At 38.9% G+C, this 21,559-nt stretch overlaps 3 protein-coding genes across 3 annotated transcripts; 2 read left to right on the forward strand and 1 right to left on the reverse strand.

Moving 5' to 3' along the window:
* The first annotated feature begins 235 nt into the window (after positions 1-235).
* LOC133717644 (aquaporin TIP1-3) lies at positions 236-1,817 on the forward strand. Its single transcript, XM_062144351.1, has 3 exons — positions 236-429; positions 716-966; positions 1,089-1,817. Exons 1-3 carry the CDS (start codon positions 297-299, stop codon positions 1,461-1,463), a joined length of 759 nt encoding a protein of 252 aa, XP_062000335.1. The 5' UTR covers positions 236-296; the 3' UTR covers positions 1,464-1,817.
* A 12,065-nt stretch (positions 1,818-13,882) lies between these two features.
* LOC133718278 (F-box protein At2g39490-like) lies at positions 13,883-15,660 on the reverse strand. Its single transcript, XM_062145094.1, has 3 exons — positions 14,683-15,660; positions 14,426-14,584; positions 13,883-14,317 (listed from the first exon to the last, which is right to left on the reverse strand). Exons 1-3 carry the CDS (start codon positions 15,508-15,510, stop codon positions 14,267-14,269), a joined length of 1,038 nt encoding a protein of 345 aa, XP_062001078.1. The 5' UTR covers positions 15,511-15,660; the 3' UTR covers positions 13,883-14,266.
* A 1,428-nt stretch (positions 15,661-17,088) lies between these two features.
* Positions 17,089-20,557, forward strand: LOC133717654 (phragmoplastin interacting protein 1). The gene is made up of 4 exons (XM_062144364.1): positions 17,089-17,901; positions 18,089-18,260; positions 19,013-19,059; positions 19,159-20,557. Exons 1-4 carry the CDS (start codon positions 17,195-17,197, stop codon positions 20,309-20,311), a joined length of 2,079 nt encoding a protein of 692 aa, XP_062000348.1. The 5' UTR covers positions 17,089-17,194; the 3' UTR covers positions 20,312-20,557.
* The last annotated feature ends 1,002 nt before the right edge of the window (positions 20,558-21,559 follow it).

Here is a 21,559-nt window from a genome sequence, read left to right on the forward strand (position 1 = left end):
TCGTCCTTCTTTTCCGAGATTCAACCGCTACTTAATCGCATCGCAACCACACACGCCACCGAATTATACAGTGCCAGGACAACCTATAGTCCCATCTTGGACCGACATGTGGCAAACGGGTCCCACAGAATTATACAGTGCTTAACTGTAAAACGGGCTATACCGGTTCCACAGCCGTTATTTCAGTTATATATAGAGGAATTAAGCAAAGGCTAGTGAGTGAGCACAACAGTACTGTCAGATTAATATAGAGAGTCTTTGAGTTTTGAAGGTGTTGAGCTTGAACAAAAGAGAAAATGGCGATCTCTAGAATTGCAGTTGGGACACCAGGAGAGGCAAGCCACCCTGATGCAATAAGGGCTGCCTTTGCTGAGTTTTTCTCTATGCTTATTTTTGTTTTTGCCGGGGAAGGTTCTGGCATGGCTTTCAGTAAGAACCCAATTACAGTTTCTTATCCATTTTTTACTGCCTTCAGTAACTTGTTTTACTAAGAAAAGTTAACCCAAAATGTTAGGTTTACAGATTTTAGAAAACTAATCTCTTTTGTGCTATGGTAAGACTGTGTCATAGATTTCACCATTTTGTTTCTTAAGTGAGAGAATGTAAAGGCCTAATTTTCTTGTGAATAATTATTTTTCAGTACGTACGTGCTTGGTTTTCTGAAATGATGGGGTAAGTGTTTTCTTCTGATCTAATGGAGGATAATATTTGGCAGGTAAGCTTACTAACAATGGATCAGCCACACCGTCTGGTCTGGTAGCTGCATCATTGTCACATGCGTTTGCGCTATTCGTGGCGGTCTCAGTTGGTGCAAACATTTCTGGAGGCCATGTAAACCCTGCTGTGACATTTGGTGCATTCCTTGGTGGGAACATAACACTTTTGAGGGCCATTCTGTATTGGATTGCGCAGCTTCTGGGATCGGTTGTTGCTTGCTTGTTGCTCAAGTTTGCCACTGGCGGATTGGTAAGGAACATGTAACTGATCACTAATAAGTAATTTATTGGCATGTTATGTTACGAGACTATCCAGCTAGACAAACTTATCTTGATTGTTAGATATGCATGCCAATATTTGACTTTTTACAGGAAACAGCAGCATTTTCTCTGTCCTCTGGTGTTTCTATATGGAATGCTTTGGTGTTTGAGATTGTGATGACCTTCGGCTTGGTCTACACAGTTTATGCCACAGCAGTGGATCCGAAGAAAGGGAATGTAGGCATTGTAGCACCTATCGCAATTGGTTTGATAGTGGGAGCCAACATCTTGGCTGGTGGTGCTTTTGATGGTGCATCTATGAACCCAGCTGTGTCATTCGGGCCTGCTGTGGTCAGTTGGTCATGGAATCACCACTGGGTCTACTGGGCCGGCCCGTTTATTGGTGCCGCAATTGCTGCTCTTGTCTATGACAACATGTTCATTGGTGATGGAGCTCATGAACCGCTTCCCCACAATGACTTTTAGGAAAGCAGTAGTTGAGTTGATGTTAGAGACTTTTGTAATTGTAGGTGTTTGTGTTTCTCAGTTTGCTTTCAATTCGGTTTTTAAGAAGGGAACAGAGGTAGTTGGTTTTCCTTTTAAATCAGTGGAATTTGCCTTGTTTGTTCTGTAATCTTTCAGTTCTGGCGGTTGAACTGCTATCATTTTAGTGCGGTTGATTCCTTCTGTAAGTATTTGAACTTCTCCCTTCAACACATGATTTTCCTAAGATCTCAAGGGAAAAGGACATGCAAAGAATTAGGAGAGTATCTCTCCTAATTGCTCGAAGAATCAAAGGAAATAAAGGCAGATCACATGAAGAGAGTTTCAAGGAAGTTACCTCACTGGCTTTAAGATAAAGATCTCGACATACATATCATTTTGTGCATAATCCTAAATTGATATGCATTGATTTTAATTGATCTTAAAAATCTATTTTCGGATGCATATCGGATTATATGTTCAAAACAGTTTTAAATACCTTTCCATGTCTATCTCAATCGATGTTTAATGTGATTGAATTGAGGGGGAGTCCTTGTCTTCTATAAAAGGTTTTGAAACTATGTTATGAGCAGAGTTATTGTTTTGAGTTTTCATAATAGTGTTGCATAGTCTACACTAACGGTTTTCCAAAACTCTCATTGTTGTTTTGATTGTTTGATTATATTGCTTGGTCGCTGCATTCATCACTTGCATATGTGATTGAGATCAGTGAGGCATCAAGGCAAGATTGTGATTGAAGACGTGTCCAGAATTCTTCATCTATACAGATTGTTTCATAGTTGTTTAGAATAGGTCTTTTACAGTTGTGAACAAGTTAGCATTGTTGCTAGTCAATGTGGTTGTGTTGAATACCACTACTTGTGATCTGAAACGATTTGATTCATATTGGATTTTGATTCTCGTGTTGGCTACGTTAAAAGCCACGCAGTGAAGTTTCCTCAGTGGAGAGGTTTACACTGCATCAGCAATTACTTGTGTTCTCATTCACTTGTACTGATTAATCACCGAATTTCAATTACGGTTCCATCTGGTGTTTTCAATTGGTATCAGAGCGGGTTCTAGAACCTTCTAGAGATCCCAGGAAAGATGGAACATTCACGTGATAGGGCTGCTGGGGGATCTATAAATAGTCCTCCATGGTTCGAGGGTGGATGTGAAAAATATACTCAATGGAAGATTTACATGAAGTCATACCTCTACGCTCAAGATGAACACGTGTGGAACATCGTAGAAAATGGCTGGAGTATACCTATGACAAAAGCAAAAGAAGAAGGCTCTTCCACTGCCACTCCCAAACCAAGGAAGGACTGGACTGAGGAAGAAGTTCGTAACTTGCAAGCAGATTTCAAGGCTAAGAACAGCATCTTCACAGCCCTATCTGAGCGGGAAAAACTGAGGATAAGTCATTGTGATACTGCCAAGCAGGCATGGGATCTCCTACAGACTACTTATGAAGGAAATAAAAAGGTACGTGCACAAAAACTGCAAGCACTGATTTTTGAATTCGAAACCATGACTATGGCAGATGATGAAACCGTGGATGACTTCCATGGTAGAATTCTTAAGATTTCCGGTCAGTGTCGCAGTCTAGGAGCACCTTTTGATGAAGATAAAATAGTCAAAAAGATACTCAGGGCTCTGCCAGAAAAATTTCACTCAAAAGTCACTAGTATAGAGGACTCTTTTGACATAGATGATTATCCACTTGATGAGCTCATCGGAAATTTGAAAACCTATGAGATGAGGTTAAAACCTGAGAAGAAAAACAAGGGTGTAGCCTTCAAAGCAGTGAAAGAAATTGAAGAGGAAGAAGGATCGCTAGACCTTGCTCTATTGACAAAGGAATTCAAAAAAATTTCTCAAAACCAAGAACTCCTCTAAAAACACGAATGCTCCCAGAAGGAATAACTATATTGGCAGTGGTAGCAACAGTGACTACAATAGTAAGAATGGGAGAGGAAGCTTCAAAGGAAATCACTCAGGAAAGCCAAAATACTATGAATGTGGTGGTTTTGGTCACATCTCTACTGACTGTGGAAATAGGAAGCTTGGAAACAGCAACAACAAGTCTCTCCTGTCAACTTGGAGTGATGATGAATCTCAAGAAATTGAAAATGTGGCTCTTGTATCATCATTGTTGCCTGATTCTGAAAGTGATGAGTATTTCTCTGATGATGATGAAACAAATGTCCGCTGCAAACAACTCTACAAAGCTTCAAAAGCTACTCTGATTAGAAACTTGAATTTGGAAAAAGAAGTAGATTTCCTGAGAACTGAAAAAGAAAAGGTGGAGCATCTATTCGAATCCTCACAATCTGCATGGAAGCTGGAGAAAAGCAAACTCATGAGTGAATCAGCAGATCCACAAAGTGACCAAGAGACACTGACGTGGAAGACTGAAAAGAATGAGTATCTCAACAGGATCAAACGACTAGATCTGGATGTTAAAGGACAACGAGCCTTGAACTTGGAATTGTTGGCGAAGAATGAGTCTCTACAACATGAGTTAAAATTAACTCAAGAAAGATTCATCAAGTTTGATATCAGCTCCACTTCCATGTCCAAGTTGCTCGGATCAGGAAAAGCTCCTCATGATACATGTGGGCTAGGATACACTGGAGAAAATTCCAAAAGCACCAAATTCGTACGAGCCTCAAAACCATCTGTAGAGCAGAAAGATGTCCCCATTGATGATCATGTCCAAAGTGTAAAGGAAGGTAATTCAAACCAACACCATCAGGTAAAACTTGACCAAGAATCCCCCACTGGTCAACACAGGTACGCAAACCCTAGAACCTTTATTCCTACTTGTCATCACTGTGGTAAGATTGGCCATATCAGACCTAGATGTAATGAACGGTTTTCAAACTTAAAATTTTCTCAAGAAAAATGTACTGTTGAAACCCTACAGGTGGAGCTTAAAGAACAAAAGGAACTCATTAACAAATTAACTGAAATTGTTTCTAAGAAGAATCCTCAAACTGAAAGAAGAAAAGATGTCTGGACCAGAAAAATTGAAAGCAAAAATCATGGATCCCTTGTTAATGAAACTGATGATACATGTCTTCTTGTTTGTGCTAGCAAAATTCATCAAAGCTCTCACATTGAGGCAACTTGTTTGGTAGCTCTAACTGCATTAGCTGACAAGCGACGAGATTTTTGGTATGTTGACAGTGGTTGTTCAAGACACATGACTGGAGACAAAACCTGGTTCACGTCGTTTGAGGATGAAAATACCACTGGATCAGTCACGTTTGGAGATGGGAGGAAAGCTAACATACTAGCTCGAGGTACAGTAAACACTCCAGGTATACCTAACCTTAAAAATGTGTTATTCGTTGAAGGATTAACTGCAAATCTGATTAGCGTCAGCCATTTGGCTAATGACTATGAAGATGTGTGGTTTAACAAACAGAGATGTTTGGTCCTAAATCAGAAAGGAGAAGGTATCATGGGAGGTAAGAGATCTGTCGATAACTGTTATCATATTCAAGCTAATGAATCTTCTAGTTTGCAGTCTTGTTTGTCTGTTAAATCCACAGAGGAAACCCTTGAACTTTGGCACAGAAAAATGGGACATGTCAACTATCAGGACTTGCTGAAATTATCTTCCAAACAATGTGTCCGAGGCTTGCCAAATTTAAAAGGTAAAACTGACAAGATGTGTGGAGACTGCAAAGTTGGAAAGCAAACTAAAGCACCTCACAGAGTGGTAAATTCTGCAACAACCACACAAGTTTTGGAGCTATTACACATGGATCTCATGGGACCAGCTCAATCTGAAAGCTTTGGAGGTAAGAGCTACATACTAGTAGTTGTGGATGACTTCTCAAGATACATCTGGGTAAACTTCTTAAAAGACAAAACTGAAACGTTTGAGTCCTTTAAGAACTTGAGTCAAAAATTAATCATTGAGAAACAGTCTTCCAATAACTACTTAGTGAGAATAAGATCAGATAATGGAACTGAATTTAAAAATGCCTCTTTTTCTAACTACTGTCATGAGCTTGGTGTGTCACATGAGTTCTCAGCTCCAATCACCCCCCAACAAAATGGGATAGTGGAAAGGAAAAATAGGGTTTTGCTAGACATGGCTCGAGTAATGCTACATGCTGCAGGTTTAAGCACAAACTTTTGGGCTGAGGCAATCAGCACTGCTTGCTATACAATAAATAGAGTATTCCTCAGACCAGGTACTGATCAAACTGCTTACGAGCTGTGGAAAGGTAAGAAGCCAAATGTTGGACATTTTCATGTTTTTGGCAGTCCTTGCTACATTCTACGAGATAGAGAACACCTTGGTAAGTTTGATGCTAGAAGTGATGATGGTGTATTCTTGGGGTATTCTTTGAACAGTAGAGCGTATAGGGTTTACAATAAAAGAACTCGTGTTGTTATGGAATCCATTAATGTTTCTATTGATGATCAATGTGTAAAACAGGAAGTACCATTTGCAGATACCTCACCCCTCTCAGTCACATCAACACAGAATACTGAAACATCATCTGAGGAAGAGGAAGAGGAAATCTACGACAACATTTTTGAATCAGCTCCCACCCAAAGAAGAGGGTTCAAGCAAGTTCAAAAAGACCACTCCACTCAAGATATCATCGGCAATCTAACAGATGGTCCGATGACAAGGAGAAAGGCTGCAGTTCAGGTAAGTTCCTCTGAGGTAAGTGAAGAGAATGTATTACTGTGTTTTATTACCGAAAATCTGGTGAGCATGAACATTATATCTCACTTTGGTTTTGTGTCCATTGTTGAACCAAATAATATTAAAGCAGCCTTGTTGGATGATGACTGGATTAGTGCCATGCAGGATGAACTGAATCAGTTTACTAGGAACGATGTATGGTACTTAGTACCACGACCGAGTAAGTGCAATGTTATAGGAACTAAGTGGATTTTCAGAAATAAAAGTGATGAAAAAGGAAACGTGATTAGGAATAAAGCCAGACTAGTTGCTCAGGGATATTCACAGGTTGAAGGACTTGACTTTGACGAGACATTTGCTCCTGTAGCTAGGTTGGAATCTGTTAGATTACTCCTATCCATTGCTTGTCATATCCGGTTCAAATTGTTTCAAATGGATGTCAAAACTGCCTTTCTGAATGGATTTCTTCAGGAAGAAGTTTATGTAGAACAGCCTCCCGGTTTCCAAGATCCACACAACTTAGATCATGTCTACCGGCTCAAGAAAGCCCTGTATGGGCTAAAGCAGGCTCCTCGAGCCTGGTATGAGAGGCTATCCACTTATCTTGTGGGAAAAGGGTATACTAGAGGATCCATAGATAAAACACTGTTTGTGAAACGAACCAAAAATGACATTATCATTGCCCAAGTGTATGTTGACGACATTGTGTTTGGTTCCACTTCTAAATATCTTGTCAAAGAATTTCAATCTGTCATGGAAAGTAAATTTGAAATGAGTATGTGTGGTGAACTAACGTTTTTTCTTGGATTGCAAGTAAAGCAGATAGCCACAGGTTTATTTCTCTCTCAATCAAAATACGCTGAGAACCTGATCAAGAAATTCGGTCTTGCTTCCAAGAAGACAGTGACCAATCCCATGAGTACAACTACCAAGTTGAGCGAAGATCATGAAGGAAAATCAGTGGATCCTACTCTCTATCGAAGTATGATCGAGAGTTTGCTCTATCTCACTGCAAGCAGACCTGACATCTCTTACAATGTGGGTGTATGTGCTCGATTTCAAGCAAACCCCAAAGAATCTCACCTGGACGCTGTCAAAAGAATAATCCGCTATGTGGCAGGTACAGTTAATTGTGGCATTTTCTATACCTTCGATACTAACGTAGAAATTGCAGGATATTCTGATGCTGACTGGGCAGGAAATTTAAAGGATCGGAAAAGCACTTCAGGGGGATGCTTCTTCATTGGCAACAATCTGGTTGCCTGGCATAGCAAGAAACAAAACTGCATCTCCCTGTCTACTGCAGAAGCTGAATATGTTGCAGCTGGAAGTTGTTGCACGCAAATGCTTTGGATGAAGCAAATGCTTCATGATTATGGCTTCTCTCAAGGTAAGTTGTCCGTTTTCTGTGACAATACAAGTGCTATAAACATTACCAAGAATCCTGTTCAACACTCTAGAACAAAGCACATTGATCTTCGATATCACTTCATTAGGGATTTAGTTGAACAGAATCTACTTGAGTTAAGTTTTGTTCCCACTGAAAGTCAGCTGGCTGATCTGTTTACTAAGCCACTCGATACTGCCAGGTTTGAAATGTTAAGAAATGCTCTTGGAATCTGTTCCAAGCATTAAAGCACACGAATGTTTGTCCACTGTAGTTTGAGAAAATGTTGATCTTAGTGTACTTTGACCATTGTCCTTAATGAATCATACTATCTTCAGTTAAGTATCCTTCGTCATCATGTCTTATTCTGGACAGATAACTGTGTACTCATGATTAGCTTCTTACATCAGGCACCATTGTTATGCACAGCACTTATAAACTTTATGCGGTGGCATGTTTCTTGTTTCTTGACAGAGAGAGTCTTAGTACTGTAGGAGAACTGGCTAAATTGCTCAAATAAGCTCATTCCCTCTTCTCAAAGTAATCAGGTCCTAGTTGTGGTGAACTTTCTAGGATTTGCAAGAAACGAGTATGGATAAATTCTATCACACCTCTCAAAGTAATCAGGCTCTAGTTGTGGTGAACTTTCTAGGGTTTGCAAGAAAAGAGATGGTTGTATGTACTTTGTCAAAATACGCACATATACTCAAGACTCTCTCCATGGAGCATCTTTGTTATGCTTAGTACCCTAAGATCAACTGATCTGGGAGCTACTGAGACCTGTCTTGCTACATGAGTATGTGTCGTTACAAATTAAAGAAGTCTGTGACTCAGAGAACTAATCTTCTTGGGAAAAATGTTTCCTATATCTCTTAGGAGAATTCGTGAGCACAGTTCCTATGTTCAGTGTTTCTCGTTACTACTTCTCTCTCTCTCACTGCACTTGTCTCTAAGCCCCACATCTTGCTTATAAACACTTCCTCATCAGTCTATTCTTTGAAGTCTACACATGAGTACCCACTTTATTTGTTGATAGAATACATCATGATTGATACTCTGGTGTATAGTTACTTCCCTAAGCGATTCATGCTCTCTGTGCTTTAACTATGCTATTTTTTCTCCTTCGACATGACAAATGCATTCATTGCTTGGATTCTCAACAGGCAAATCGTTGTGAGATTTAATTACAGATTGTGCAGATTTCGCATCTTTTTATTCCCTGAACTCTCTCTCTCCTTAAGTGACATCTGGTTGATATAAATTGCCTTATTGGTTAAGTATAGGTTAAGGGGGAGAGATTCATTGCATGCGTATCTTGGAACCATAATGAATCATAATATCTCTCCTCTTTGCACACGCCTTCTCCAACTGACTTGTCTTTTCAGTTTCTCAAGACCTACTGGATCATTATATATATCATTGGTTATCTCTCTCGGATTTCACTCTGGTTTCAAGTGTGCAGGCTCTTTCTCTCACAGTTTCTCTCACCATGGTTCGCACCAAAATCACAACTCGCCTTGGTGGACATCGCCGCCTGCCACTTCCAGAGGAAGGCCGTCAGGCCGCTGCCAGAGCCGGCATCCTCCATCCCGGCATGCAACGTGAACGCAGTCGAAGCCCCCCTCTTCGCCCTATCTCTTCTGATGCCTCTTCTGCTATTCCTCCTCCTCCTGTCTCTTTGGATAGTCTCCGTGACCAGATCATGGTGGCTTACTGGCGAATTGCCTGCCTTACTACGGACATGGACGACATGCATTCGCTTCTAGTTCGTACTCGTCATGCTCTGACCACCCTCACACAGGAGATCCGGAACATGCAGCGTCACCCTCCCAGGTTTGACGCTCCCCGTCCCTCCAACGTCAGGCCGGAACCTGTTACACCGGAGGAGAACTCATATTCCATGAGTGACGAGGAGTTTCTGGACAACGTCACCAAGCTTTGTGAGGAATTTGACGTGCCTTCCCATTCAAAGGGGGAGAAGTAACTCTTTTAATTTTTCTGCTTTTTATGATCTCTGCATTTTAATTTCTAACAAACAATATTTATTATTGCCTATTGGGTTGTAAGTGCATAAGCACATATATTTTTGTTGGATGCTTCCTATTATTAGGTAACTATTATTTTGGCAACTTGGATAGGAAAAGGATGGAAACTGATTCCGTTTTTCCAAGTAGCATTTTCTTTTTTTCACATTATATGTATGTCTGTTTAAATCCTAACATGCAGGAAAATCAAGAAGAAAAATTGTCATGTGTTGAATGGGATTGCCCAAAGGGGGAGATTGTAAGTATTTGGACTTCTCCCTTCAACACATGATTTTCCTAAGATCTCAAGGGAAAAGGACATGCAAAGAATTAGGAGAGTATCTCTCCTAATTGCTCGAAGAATCAAAGGAAATAAAGGCAGATCACATGAAGAGAGTTTCAAGGAAGTTACCTCACTGGCTTTAAGATAAAGATCTCGACATACATATCATTTTGTGCATAATCCTAAATTGATATGCATTGATTTTAATTGATCTTAAAAATCTATTTTCGGATGCATATCGGATTATATGTTCAAAACAGTTTTAAATACCTTTCCATGTCTATCTCAATCGATGTTTAATGTGATTGAATTGAGGGGGAGTCCTTGTCTTCTATAAAAGGTTTTGAAACTATGTTATGAGCAGAGTTATTGTTTTGAGTTTTCATAATAGTGTTGCATAGTCTACACTAACGGTTTTCCAAAACTCTCATTGTTGTTTTGATTGTTTGATTATATTGCTTGGTCGCTGCATTCATCACTTGCATATGTGATTGAGATCAGTGAGGCATCAAGGCAAGATTGTGATTGAAGACGTGTCCAGAATTCTTCATCTATATAGATTGTTTCATAGTTGTTTAGAATAGGTCTTTTACAGTTGTGAACAAGTTAGCATTGTTGCTAGTCAATGTGGTTGTGTTGAATACCACTACTTGTGATCTGTAACGATTTGATTCATATTGGATTTTGATTCTCGTGTTGGCTACGTTAAAAGCCACGCAGTGAAGTTTCCTCAGTGGAGAGGTTTACACTGCGTCAGCAATTACTTGTGTTCTCATTCACTTGTACTGATTAATCACCGAATTTCAATTAGGGTTCCATCTGGTGTTTTCACCTTCATTGAAGAGAAGTATGAGCAAAATGTGATAATTACACATATAGGGCCAGAATATATTATATATATATATATATATATATATATATATATATATATATATATATATATATATATATATAGTGACAAACCCATCAATATTATATGAGCAAGACAAATTCATCAGTAACATCTATAGGCCAATGTGTAGATGACTTTGACCATATAAAGCAATTCCTAGTATGATGGCTTGATGCTACTTAATGTGCAAGATCAACCTACACATTAGATTTGAAATCCCTGCTTCAAATTCATTCTCAGATTATACTTTTAGCCTCTCAGGTCTCCAACAAGACAATTCCACACTCACCGGCCATCTCATAACCAAAAACAAAAAAACTCAAAACATTCTTACTCTTGGTTTTGCAAATGTGGTTTGGCGAGCAAAATAGATGAATAGATTTTACATACACAAGAGCAAATAATTCAAAGAAGTTCGAGAGAGAGACCATTTTTATGTTAGATCAAGGTCTGGACTCTAGAGCCAGACTAGGATACCTTCAACTTTGTCCTGAAAGCTTGTACTAGTCCATATATATGAGCAAGACAAATTCAATAGCATCTAGAGGGCCTGTGAGTATGTACGTTAATGCTCCAATTCTTTGGTTGATATTGCCGAACCTATGAATAATCTCAATGAGTAGCTTTGGATCGGACTGGACTATATTTTCTAAGAATCGATTGGGTGATCTTCCAATTTTCAAGTAACTGAAACCTCGAAAACATAGAACAAACTGTCAAGATTGGTTACTGATTTCAGATAAAGGGTTTTAACAAAGAAAGTAGAGGCACAAGGTTGGTGATGAGCTCTAAGGTTTTGAACAATTTGAGGTCGAGTTAGAACGTCCAAATTTGTCATCAAGCTCAACTCACATGCTACATACTCCTAATAAGTTATTCGTTTTTAAATATTGAATATATGTAAAACCACAAAAATTATTATGTTGTCAGTGTTGTGTTGTAAATTATTAAATTATATTGACGTGATAAGCATGTGAGTTGAGTTTTATTATAATTTTGGATGAAATTACAGAAAATTAATGACAAATTGACGGTAGGGTAAATCAACAAGAATTGAAAATGTTATATATGGTGCAATTTATCGAAATCAAAAAGTCAGGTGGTAATTTAACATATATTGAAAAAATTGAAGGGGTGATTTGGTTATTTTGCCTATTTATTATGTAGGTTTCCTGTTTCCATATCGTTTGGGTTTATAAGTAAACCAAGTCAACTAAAAAGACATTTTTAACATTACACGAAAGATCCATAACAACTTAGACAGAGAAATTTAAGTGATACACGAGTATAAATTATCAAACAATTACTTTTTTTTTTTTTTGAGAAGAATATACAATTTTAATTGAACCTATAAATTACTGAAGCTAATTACTAAAAGCTGATCGACCAAGTTAGCTGGTCAGCTACTATATTCACCTACTCAGCTGAATTGAGTGGAAGCAACAAACTCTTCTATTTTGTTTTTTTATATTTGGATTAAATACTTGTTACTCCTCAAACTTTTCCCTGAAAAACAGTTTAGTCCCTCGCCTTTCAAATTAAATTGGATAGTCCTTATTCTCTTTAATTCTCACACAACAGGTCCAAAACAGGTCTAAAATGACTATTATACCCTTGAGATCCTTTTTTTTATTTTTTTCTCTTTTTTAAATTTCTCTTCTTTTTTTTTCTGGTTCTCTCTCTCTCTCTCTCTCTCTCTCTCTCTCTCTCTCTCTCTCTCTCTCTCTCTCTCTCTCTCTCTCTCTCTCTCTCTCTCTCTCTCTCTCTCTCTCTCTCTTTGGGATTCAGGATCCTCTGCCATGGCCTTCATGACAAGACCCACAAATGCTCCGACTACTCTTGCAACTCATCTTCTTCATGTCTCCTTCTTGATTTTATCTCCTTCACATGAAAATCAAGCAATTAAGTTGCTGGGTTTCAATTTGACAGAAAATTTTGAGGAGAGAGAAAGTGGAACTGAGATTTTCTCTCTCCTCCATGACTGGTCTCTCACACTACCATGCAGCTCACCTCCACCACTACTGTACTCACCGGCCTCCGACGAGTCTAGTCCTGCCTCCGCATCATCCAGCGACACCGGAAAATGGTCCACACGCCAACACGCAGGTACCCAGAATTTTCTCTGGGCACCCAAACCTTCTTCTTCGTGGAGACTCATCACCTGCAACAATACAATCGCTGCAACTCTTCTCTTGCCCGATTACACTTCACCACTCGTACTCCCTCACTCCTTTCACATCTGTCTCAGACCCAAAAAATTTCCATGGGTTCATCGAATTCATATCAAGGAAAGACACAACAGAGAGAGAAAACTCGAGGAGAGAGAGGGCGTATTTGGAATCCACCTACCCTATTCTCGATCAACCATGGCTCAAAACCGTGGCAATGCTCCGGCGGAAGAGCAAGTTTGGGCCGCAAGTGGAGGACACAGACTTGAGATAGGCCCAGGCGACTCGCTTGACGAGGCGGCTACAGATGGAGATCTCGTAGCTGGAGTTGGTGGTTAAGTTGGGCATCGGGGACTGGACCGCCACGAAGGAGGAGGAGGGGACGAGGTCCTTGAGTGAGGTGTAGGACTCGTCACAGAAGCTCCAGGTCGAGCTCCGGCGGCCGATGGCGTGGCGTCACAGCGCCGTTTTCGGTTGGGAAACTGCAGTTCTGGTGGGGCTTATTGGTGGGAGTGGTGGAGGATGAGGAGGAGGAGAGGTGGCTGATCTTAGTGGGGACGACGACGGAGGTGGATCGAGTGGATAAACTGGAGGTCATATACGAACTTGGAGAGGGAGAGAGAGAGGGAGAAAGAGAGAACCAGAAAAAAAAAAAAAAAAAAAAAAAAAAAAAAGGATCTCAGGGGTATAATAGTCATTTTAAATCTGTTTTGGACCTGTTGTGTGAGAATTAAAGAGAATAAGGACTATCCAGTTTAATTTGAAAGGCGATGGACTAAACTGTTTTTCAGGGAAAAGTTTGAGGAGTAACAAGTATTTAATCCTTTATATTTTTATCCCAATCCAACAAAGTCAATGAATCGAAGTCATGACTTCCACAGCATTGATTTACAAATACTAAACAGGATACATTTCATAGATAATAACAACAACTTAATCAAAGAAAAATTAGCCGATTCCTTATTAACTTGTGAAAAGTTAAATCCAACACCGAGCAATTCGGGTAAGCATTCCTTGACAAGAATTCATATTTACAAACCCATCAAAACCATACGAGGAAGACAAATACAATGCCATCTATAATGGCGTACCCAAGTCATTGACATTCTCTGCCAACTTGGGCCTAGTTTGGCAAAGTTTATATTGTGCAAAAAACTGTTTAACTTATAAGTTAAATAGCAAGAAGTGTTTAGTGAAATTAAGGGAAAAAAAAAACAGTTTATTTCAAAAGTTGCACTATTAAGTTGCTGCTTATAGAAGTTAATAAACATCAGTTTTCATAAGCTAAAAACTCCAGCTGCTTTAAATTAATCCCAGCTCTACCAAACTGGGCGTTAATCACTTTCAGATCACCCAATTTTGTATGGCTTTTGACTATCTTGAGGTTGGAGCTGTGCTTGTTATGCAGTAGCTTTCAGGATCATTCTGCACATCGTTGAAAAGGTTTTAAAAAAAACTACATAATGAGGAACTTATAAAGTTAATTTGACAGCAGTGTTAAAGAAATAAAAACAGTTCAAATGAGGAACATACGGTTACAAAGAGTCTTTCCATGACAGGACACAATTTCAGAAAGGAGATTAAGGCATCACTGTCGTAACTTTCTTCCTCCTTATCAATCCACCATAACTCTTTCACTTTATAAAACATGAAATTTGCTTGTAGAGGCGATATCAATGGCCAGATCAGTGCCTGCAAAAGGATTAGAACTCAACTTTGATCTTAAGTTTCTTAACTCAGAATTTCGCGAAGCCAGAGTTAGTAGAAAGTGCAAAAGCTACTAAACAAACCTGAAAACCCCATCTGCATAATTTAAGAACCTGAGCATTCTTTAGGGTTAACAACATTGGATCAAAGTCGCTACTGCTGAAACTTGTGTAGCCGGGGCCTAGTCTGAAATCAAGCATGGCATCTGCAAGGTTGAAATGATGTTCTGGCCAAATCCTAGGGAGAAAACCTCGGTAATGAAAGGATCGAAGTTTAGAGGTTCTGAGGTGGAGAGATTTGAGGTGCTGACAGTCAAAGATGCTTAAGCTGAGTAGCTTTGGACTGGACTCGATATGCAAACTTTGTAACCCATCACATTCAATGATCTTCAAGTGTTCAAGAAACTCTAAACTCGAAAACATAGAAGAAATTGCCTCATTGACAACATTGGTTACTGATTTCAGATAAAGGGTTTTGACAGAGAAAGTAGAGGCGCAAGGTTGGGGGTGAGCTATAAGGTTTTGGACATTCTGGTCACATTTAAGCTGCAACTGCAAATCAAAATGCCTTGGAGGGTACTCCTCCTCCTTTTTCCCTATAGAAAAATCCAAGTGAAGTTTATCATTGGCTGCAATGGTAGCTAGGAGCACATCACTACCTTCGCCGAAGTACAACTTTAGCCTTCTGGGGTGCCTCAAGGGATCAAGTTTGTCAAAATGAGATAGAAACACAGCAACTGCATCAGGAACTTCATCTATAGCTACATGTTGAACCAAAGCTGTGTTCCATAGACCTCTCCATCTACTTGAAATCAAACTGGTTTCTAATGCAGATTCTGAAGGAAGAAAAGAAATGATATGGCAAATGATATCGTTTGGTAATCTGCCAAACAAATCTCTCTTTTCCTCCATCACAATCCTAATAACTTAAAAAGGCTAGAAGCCTAGAATGACTATAAATGTACTAGAAAGTTGAAACAATAAAATGACAGAAAGAAGTATGTAGCTTGTGACATTTGGCTACTTATTCTTCACTTTGGATTTATAGTGAGCTTGGGAATAACTCCCAACTACCTTACAAATTCAAAGTATGACTTGTTCTATGGTCTTAATTAACTAGCATAATCAATCAGATTCTGACTTTTTAATGAAGAAGACACTACTGATCTGCACAGTAATGTAGACTCATAACGAGAATTGTGGATGAAGCTTAGAAATATTAGAAATTTAAAGATTAATTGAGAGTGAGAGATTGACTATTGATACTAAAAAATGAGGTCATGAAGTTGAATAGCTACGGTTCTGATGTAATTCAGCAATTGACTTGCACAAACTTGCAAGTTTCTTTTGTTTGAATCCAGTTTTATAATATATGTTGCCCAGAAAATCAAAGATAAGGGAGAGGATTTAAGATTGTGTCAAGATCTTTAAGAAACCAACAACTTTTTCTACGTAAACAAACCCCACCAAACCTTTTGCATAAAAAAGGCATGAAATTGTGTGAAGAAACACATCAGTCATTGGTTAAGCATGCATAATGCATTTGCTATAAGTATAGAAAAACTCAAAAACACAAGAACACTTCACCAGAGAACAATTCAAGAAGCTTGCAGCCTTGATAAAAAAAATAAAAAATAAAAAAGTTATAATAATAATAATAATAATAATAAAAGCAATGCAAGAAGAGTAGAATAATGCTATAGTCATCACAAGTTCATAAATTGAGGTATAATAAATTATATGATACCTAGAGTCTACTTTTTGATATCTTGGACCTATTTTATCCATTATTTATGGCTCATTTGACAATGAGTGTAAGAAGTGATGTTGTTAGAAGCACATAAATTTTTATTTTTATCAAAATCCCACATTTTTTTTTGGTCAATCCAATTATTTTCACAAAAAACATACAACGGTAAGTGCTTCTATCACCTAGAGTACATATTTAAGTATTTCTAACAAACGCTACTAAAAAACATGTGGAATCATGTAAAAGTGTAGTGTATTAAGGTACATGCCTTCATTTCTTTTGAAAATGTTATGTCATTTAGGCGATATTTTTACATCATTTACGTGACTACAAATGGAAACTTTTACTGACTATCGAGCTACTCACAAAGACGATACTAAAGTCGAAAAACAATTTCTCAAAATTAAGTTGCAAATAATAAGTCACGTGATAACAAGTTAATAACATTATTTAGACAACCTATATCAGAAAAATTAAAACTACGACATCAAATTGACATCATTATAAAACTAGATTCTTTCATTATTCGAAAATGTTCTAAGTACGAATTTATCGTCTTCATTTTCAAATCCGATAGTTATTCAAAAAACAAAAAAAAAAATCCGATAGTTATTCAAGTATAATTACCGGTCCAAACTCTTTTCGGGCCTCGGCCCAAGCCCACAGCTCAATCCATTATCCATTTTCAATAGAACAGTAACCACAATACGACGTCGTCGCCCTCGTCTACTACCTCTAAACCTCGGTCAGGGTTTAAGAAACTTTAAGCCATTGGCGGCTCCTCCCTTCCTTCTCTTTCTTTCACAAGTTTCAGTGAAAACCCATCAACTCCGAAATAGCGCCAAGATGGTTTTATCAAATCGAAAGCTGAAGCAACAGCTCAGGGAGAAGATAGCCGATTCTTTATTGACATTCGAAATCGTTAAGTCCGACCCGAGCAATGACGGGTCTGCAAACCCTGACCCGAATTCGCAGCCCCAATCGCTGAGAGCGCTTCTGGGTTCCGCGACCCCGAAGCCCAGCTTGTCGAAGCGGGCGAAAAGGAGAAAGATCGCCGCTTTGCGAGGTCCGGCGGCGAGTGGCAGCGGCGGTAATTTTGAGGAAAACGAGGGGGAGGAAATTAGGGCAGAGGAATTGGGGGTTGAGAAGGAAAAGAGTGGAGCTTTGGGTTCGGCGGGAAATGGGGATTTGAAGAAGGACATTGGGTCGGAGAGTTTGGGGAAGAAGAAGAAGAAGAAGGAAAAGAGTGGAGATTTGGGTGCAGAGGGAAATGGGGATTTGGAGGAAGAGAAAAGTGAAATTGGGTCAGAGAGTTTGGGGAAGAAGAAGAGGAAGAGAGATGAGGAAGAAAAGAGTGGAGATTTGAGTTCAGAGGAAAATGGGGGTGTGAAGGAGGCTAAGAAACCAAAGAAGAAGAAGCCCAAGTGGAAGAAGAAGAAGGAGGCAAAGAGTGAGGAAGAGAAGGGTTTTGAGGTTGTGAGGGAAGACAAGAAGGGATTTGAGGTTGTGAGGGAAGAGGAAGGTGTCAATGAGACTAATATGGAAACTGAAAGGTAATTTCTGCACACATTTGAGTTTTCTCTCTTTTTTTTGTTTTGAAGTTTGATTTTGATCATGGTGTTGTGTAGTTAGATTGAGTAAAAGGTTGATTGATAGGCAGTTTGAATTGAACGAAAGGATTCTGTTTTCGATTTAATAATGGGTGGTTGTGTTGTGTGTTATTTGACTTATTTCTTTTAGGCAAGCAAATGGGGAAGTTGCGACAAAAGTTTATGTTGGAGGGATTCCTTATTACTCGACGGAGGATGATATTCGAAGTTACTTTGAAAGCTGTGGCTCCATTACTGAGATTGATTGTATGAAGTTTCCTGACAGTGGGAAGTTCAAAGGAATTGCCATTATTAGCTTTAGGGTAAGTAAATTTTGTTAATTCTTGTCTGCATTTTAAATCTAGTAAATCAGAAATTTGTGTGTTTCCGTTCTTGCTCATGTAGCTTAGTACTAGTCCACTTGGTTGGATGGACTAGTATTTGGATTTTTTTTTTTTTTTAAACACCTCAAGCTATTGTTAGTTTAGGTAACATGTTCTGTTCAAAACCTGAATCTGTATGCCTCGGATAGGTACCTACCTAGGTTATAGAAGTACTGCTCAATCCATGATTAGCATAAAGGTTGAGGGCAACATCCCCTGACACTCAAAGTGACGGATAGGCTTTAGAGTAGCGGGTTTCAAATGCTTGAAGAGTCTATAGAAATTAGGCTTAGGGTCATAAGACATGGAGAGATAAACATAACCCAAATCCAACAGGTAAAACAGAAACCATGAGTTATTCCACTTAGTTCTGCTGAACTTCAGTTCTGTGGTAAAATGATGAGTTCCTAACATGGGAGAATTTGTTTTAAGGAATTAATCGGTTGATAGAAATAGTAGAAATACACAACCTCCGGAAACATTTAGATAGCTATAAATGAATGGCTCAGTATAATGTTAATATTTTTCATTATATATTGAATGAATCCTTTTGACAGATAAATACAACTTTGAAAATTGGATAGAAGTAAGAATGAGGATTTTAAACCCCGAGTTAGTGTTTGGGATATAATTTCTTCATCAACAGAGGCAAATACCATTTGACTCATCTTTCAATTTCAATATTTCTACAGACAGAAGCTGCAGCTAAACGAGCCTTGGCTCTTGATGGAGCTGACATGTGAGTTTGGGCATTATTCTATTTAGTTAAATGCGTTTGTTGTTATTGGCTTCTTTTCCAATTCTCAAATGATTCTAATGGAACTTCTTAATGTTTCAGGGGTGGACTGTTTCTGAAAATCCAACCTTACAAAACAACTCGGGTCAATAAAGTAGTCAATAAAGTATCTGATTTTGCCCCAAAAATTGTGGAGGGCTACAATAGAATCTACGTTGGAAATTTGTCTTGGGATATCACTGAGGACGAACTGAGGAAACTTTTCTCAGATTGCAAGATATCGTCTATCAATTTTGGCATGGATAAGGAAACAGGAGAATTCCGAGGCTATGCCCATGTGGAATTTTCCGACAGTCTCTCACTGACAATGGCATTGAAGTTGGATCAGAAGATTGTTCTGGGGAGACCTGTCAAGATAAGCTGTGCAGTTCCTCTGAGAAAACCAGGGATCCATCCCAAGTCTGTATCCACAACTACGGGTACCCTTTCGGAGGCTGTAGCTATTACTGCAAGTGCAGGAGCTGATAATGCCGGGTTGAGTGCCATCAGTGGTAAGCTTAAGAGAAGGACCTGCTATGAGTGTGGTGAAAAGGGCCATGTTTCTTCACTTTGTCCAATGAAGCAACCTGTGAATGTAATAGATACTAATGCATCCTATACAAAGCCTGTAACGAGTACAAGTATGCTTTTGGAGTCTGTAACAACAAGTACAGAAGCTGCTAATACTGAGTTGAGTTCTGTCAGTGGTAAGATCAAGAGAAGGACATGCTATGAGTGTGGTGAAAAGGGCCATGTTTCTACAGCTTGTCCAAAGAAGCAATCTGCTGGTGCAATAATAGATACCAATGCCACCCCTATGATGCCTGTACATACAATTACAAGTCCTGTATGGGAGTCCGTAGCTATAACTCCAAGTACAGGAGTTGATGATACTGGGTTGAGTTCCATCAGCGGTAAGATTAAGAGAAGAACATGTTACGAATGTGGGGAAAAAGGTCATGTTTCTACAGCTTGTCCAAACAAACAATATGCTCAGCCAATAGTAACCACTGCAAGTCATATGAAGCCTGTACCTACAACTCCAACACCCCTTCTGGAGTCTGCAGCTACAACTACAAGTACAGAACCCGATAATGCTGGGTTGAGCTCCATTAGCGGTAAGATTAAGAGAAGGACGTGCTATGAGTGTGGTGAAAAGGGCCATATATCTTCAGCTTGTCCAAAGAAACAATCTGTCGATAACAATGCAAGCTGATAACTTGAGCATGTAGGCAGGGTCCTGTGGTTGTCATCCATTTGTTTTCCTATTCATTATATTTAGGTAAAACAGATTGACCCTCTCACAAACAAGTATTGTTTGAATCGGCTGGAAAAGCCACAGGTTGTTGCTAGTGAGACCAATACTGTGAAATTTTGTTTTGTTCAATCAGCTTACTTTGAGGCAAACATTTGTATAAGTGAGATCATTCTTTCTTATTGATATAGCAAATTTCGTTCCTTGCTTGATAAAGCAGTTTTCTTATTGACAAAGAAATGCTGCTTGATAAAGCAGTTTTCTTATTGACAAAGAAATGCTGAAGTGATTCGCACATGTATTACCTTGCTACACTATTTGAAGATTTCTTAAATCACATTGCCAAGCTTTCATTTACATGTGTATATGAAGTGACCTGGGTCCGCTGCTTCCATCACTGTATTGGATGATGGCAACCTGATTAGGAGAAAGAAAAGGACTTTTCATATTACAATCAGCAGAGAAGGTCCAACTCCGGATAGAACCAAATCCAAATAAGCCAGAGTCCCTATCATCTACCACAATTTCTCAGAATGGTCAGCTTGAACACTCATTTTCTTGAGGTTTGTCTCTTCTCCGGAAGGATTTTATCTTAGCAAATAATCTTATTGAACCATATGAGCTAATTACATTATTCGACGAATGATCATAATAACTGATGTAACAAATTTTTTTTTTTTTAGGGGGTAACAAATTAATTTTTTTGGTTATATGAGTTTGGGGACATTTTTTGTTGTGCTAGAGCTCCATCACGAAGTGAAGATAAATTTACTGGGCGTGGTAGAATAGCAAATCAAGGATTTACTGATTTAGTTCCATTTCAAGTGGGCCTAGGTGAATTTCAGCCCACCTAATAATTACGGCTTAATTAAGTGGCTATTATTGATAGAAGCCTAGTGGGGGCCATAAATACAAAACTTGACGTAGCTCTCTCTACTGTCGTCTCGTACAGCCTTGAATGAAAAGTTATGCACTAAAATGAAGTTTTGCTTCTACGACGCAAATACAAAATTACAAGATATTTTTGACTCATACATACAGGAGGGACTAAACAAATTAAAAAGAAGGACTATTAGAGTTCTTGAGTTTTTTTTCTTTTTTTTTTTAGTTGAAAAATGAAACAACAAACTTCAATGGGATTCCTGGAGAAACATAGGAGTATGAGTATCTAACTGTCTATAAGTCTATAACACAACGATGTTCAAGGCT

This window comes from Rosa rugosa, chromosome 6, assembly GCF_958449725.1.
Source record: "Rosa rugosa chromosome 6, drRosRugo1.1, whole genome shotgun sequence".
NCBI classification, from domain to species: Eukaryota; Viridiplantae; Streptophyta; class Magnoliopsida; order Rosales; family Rosaceae; genus Rosa; species Rosa rugosa.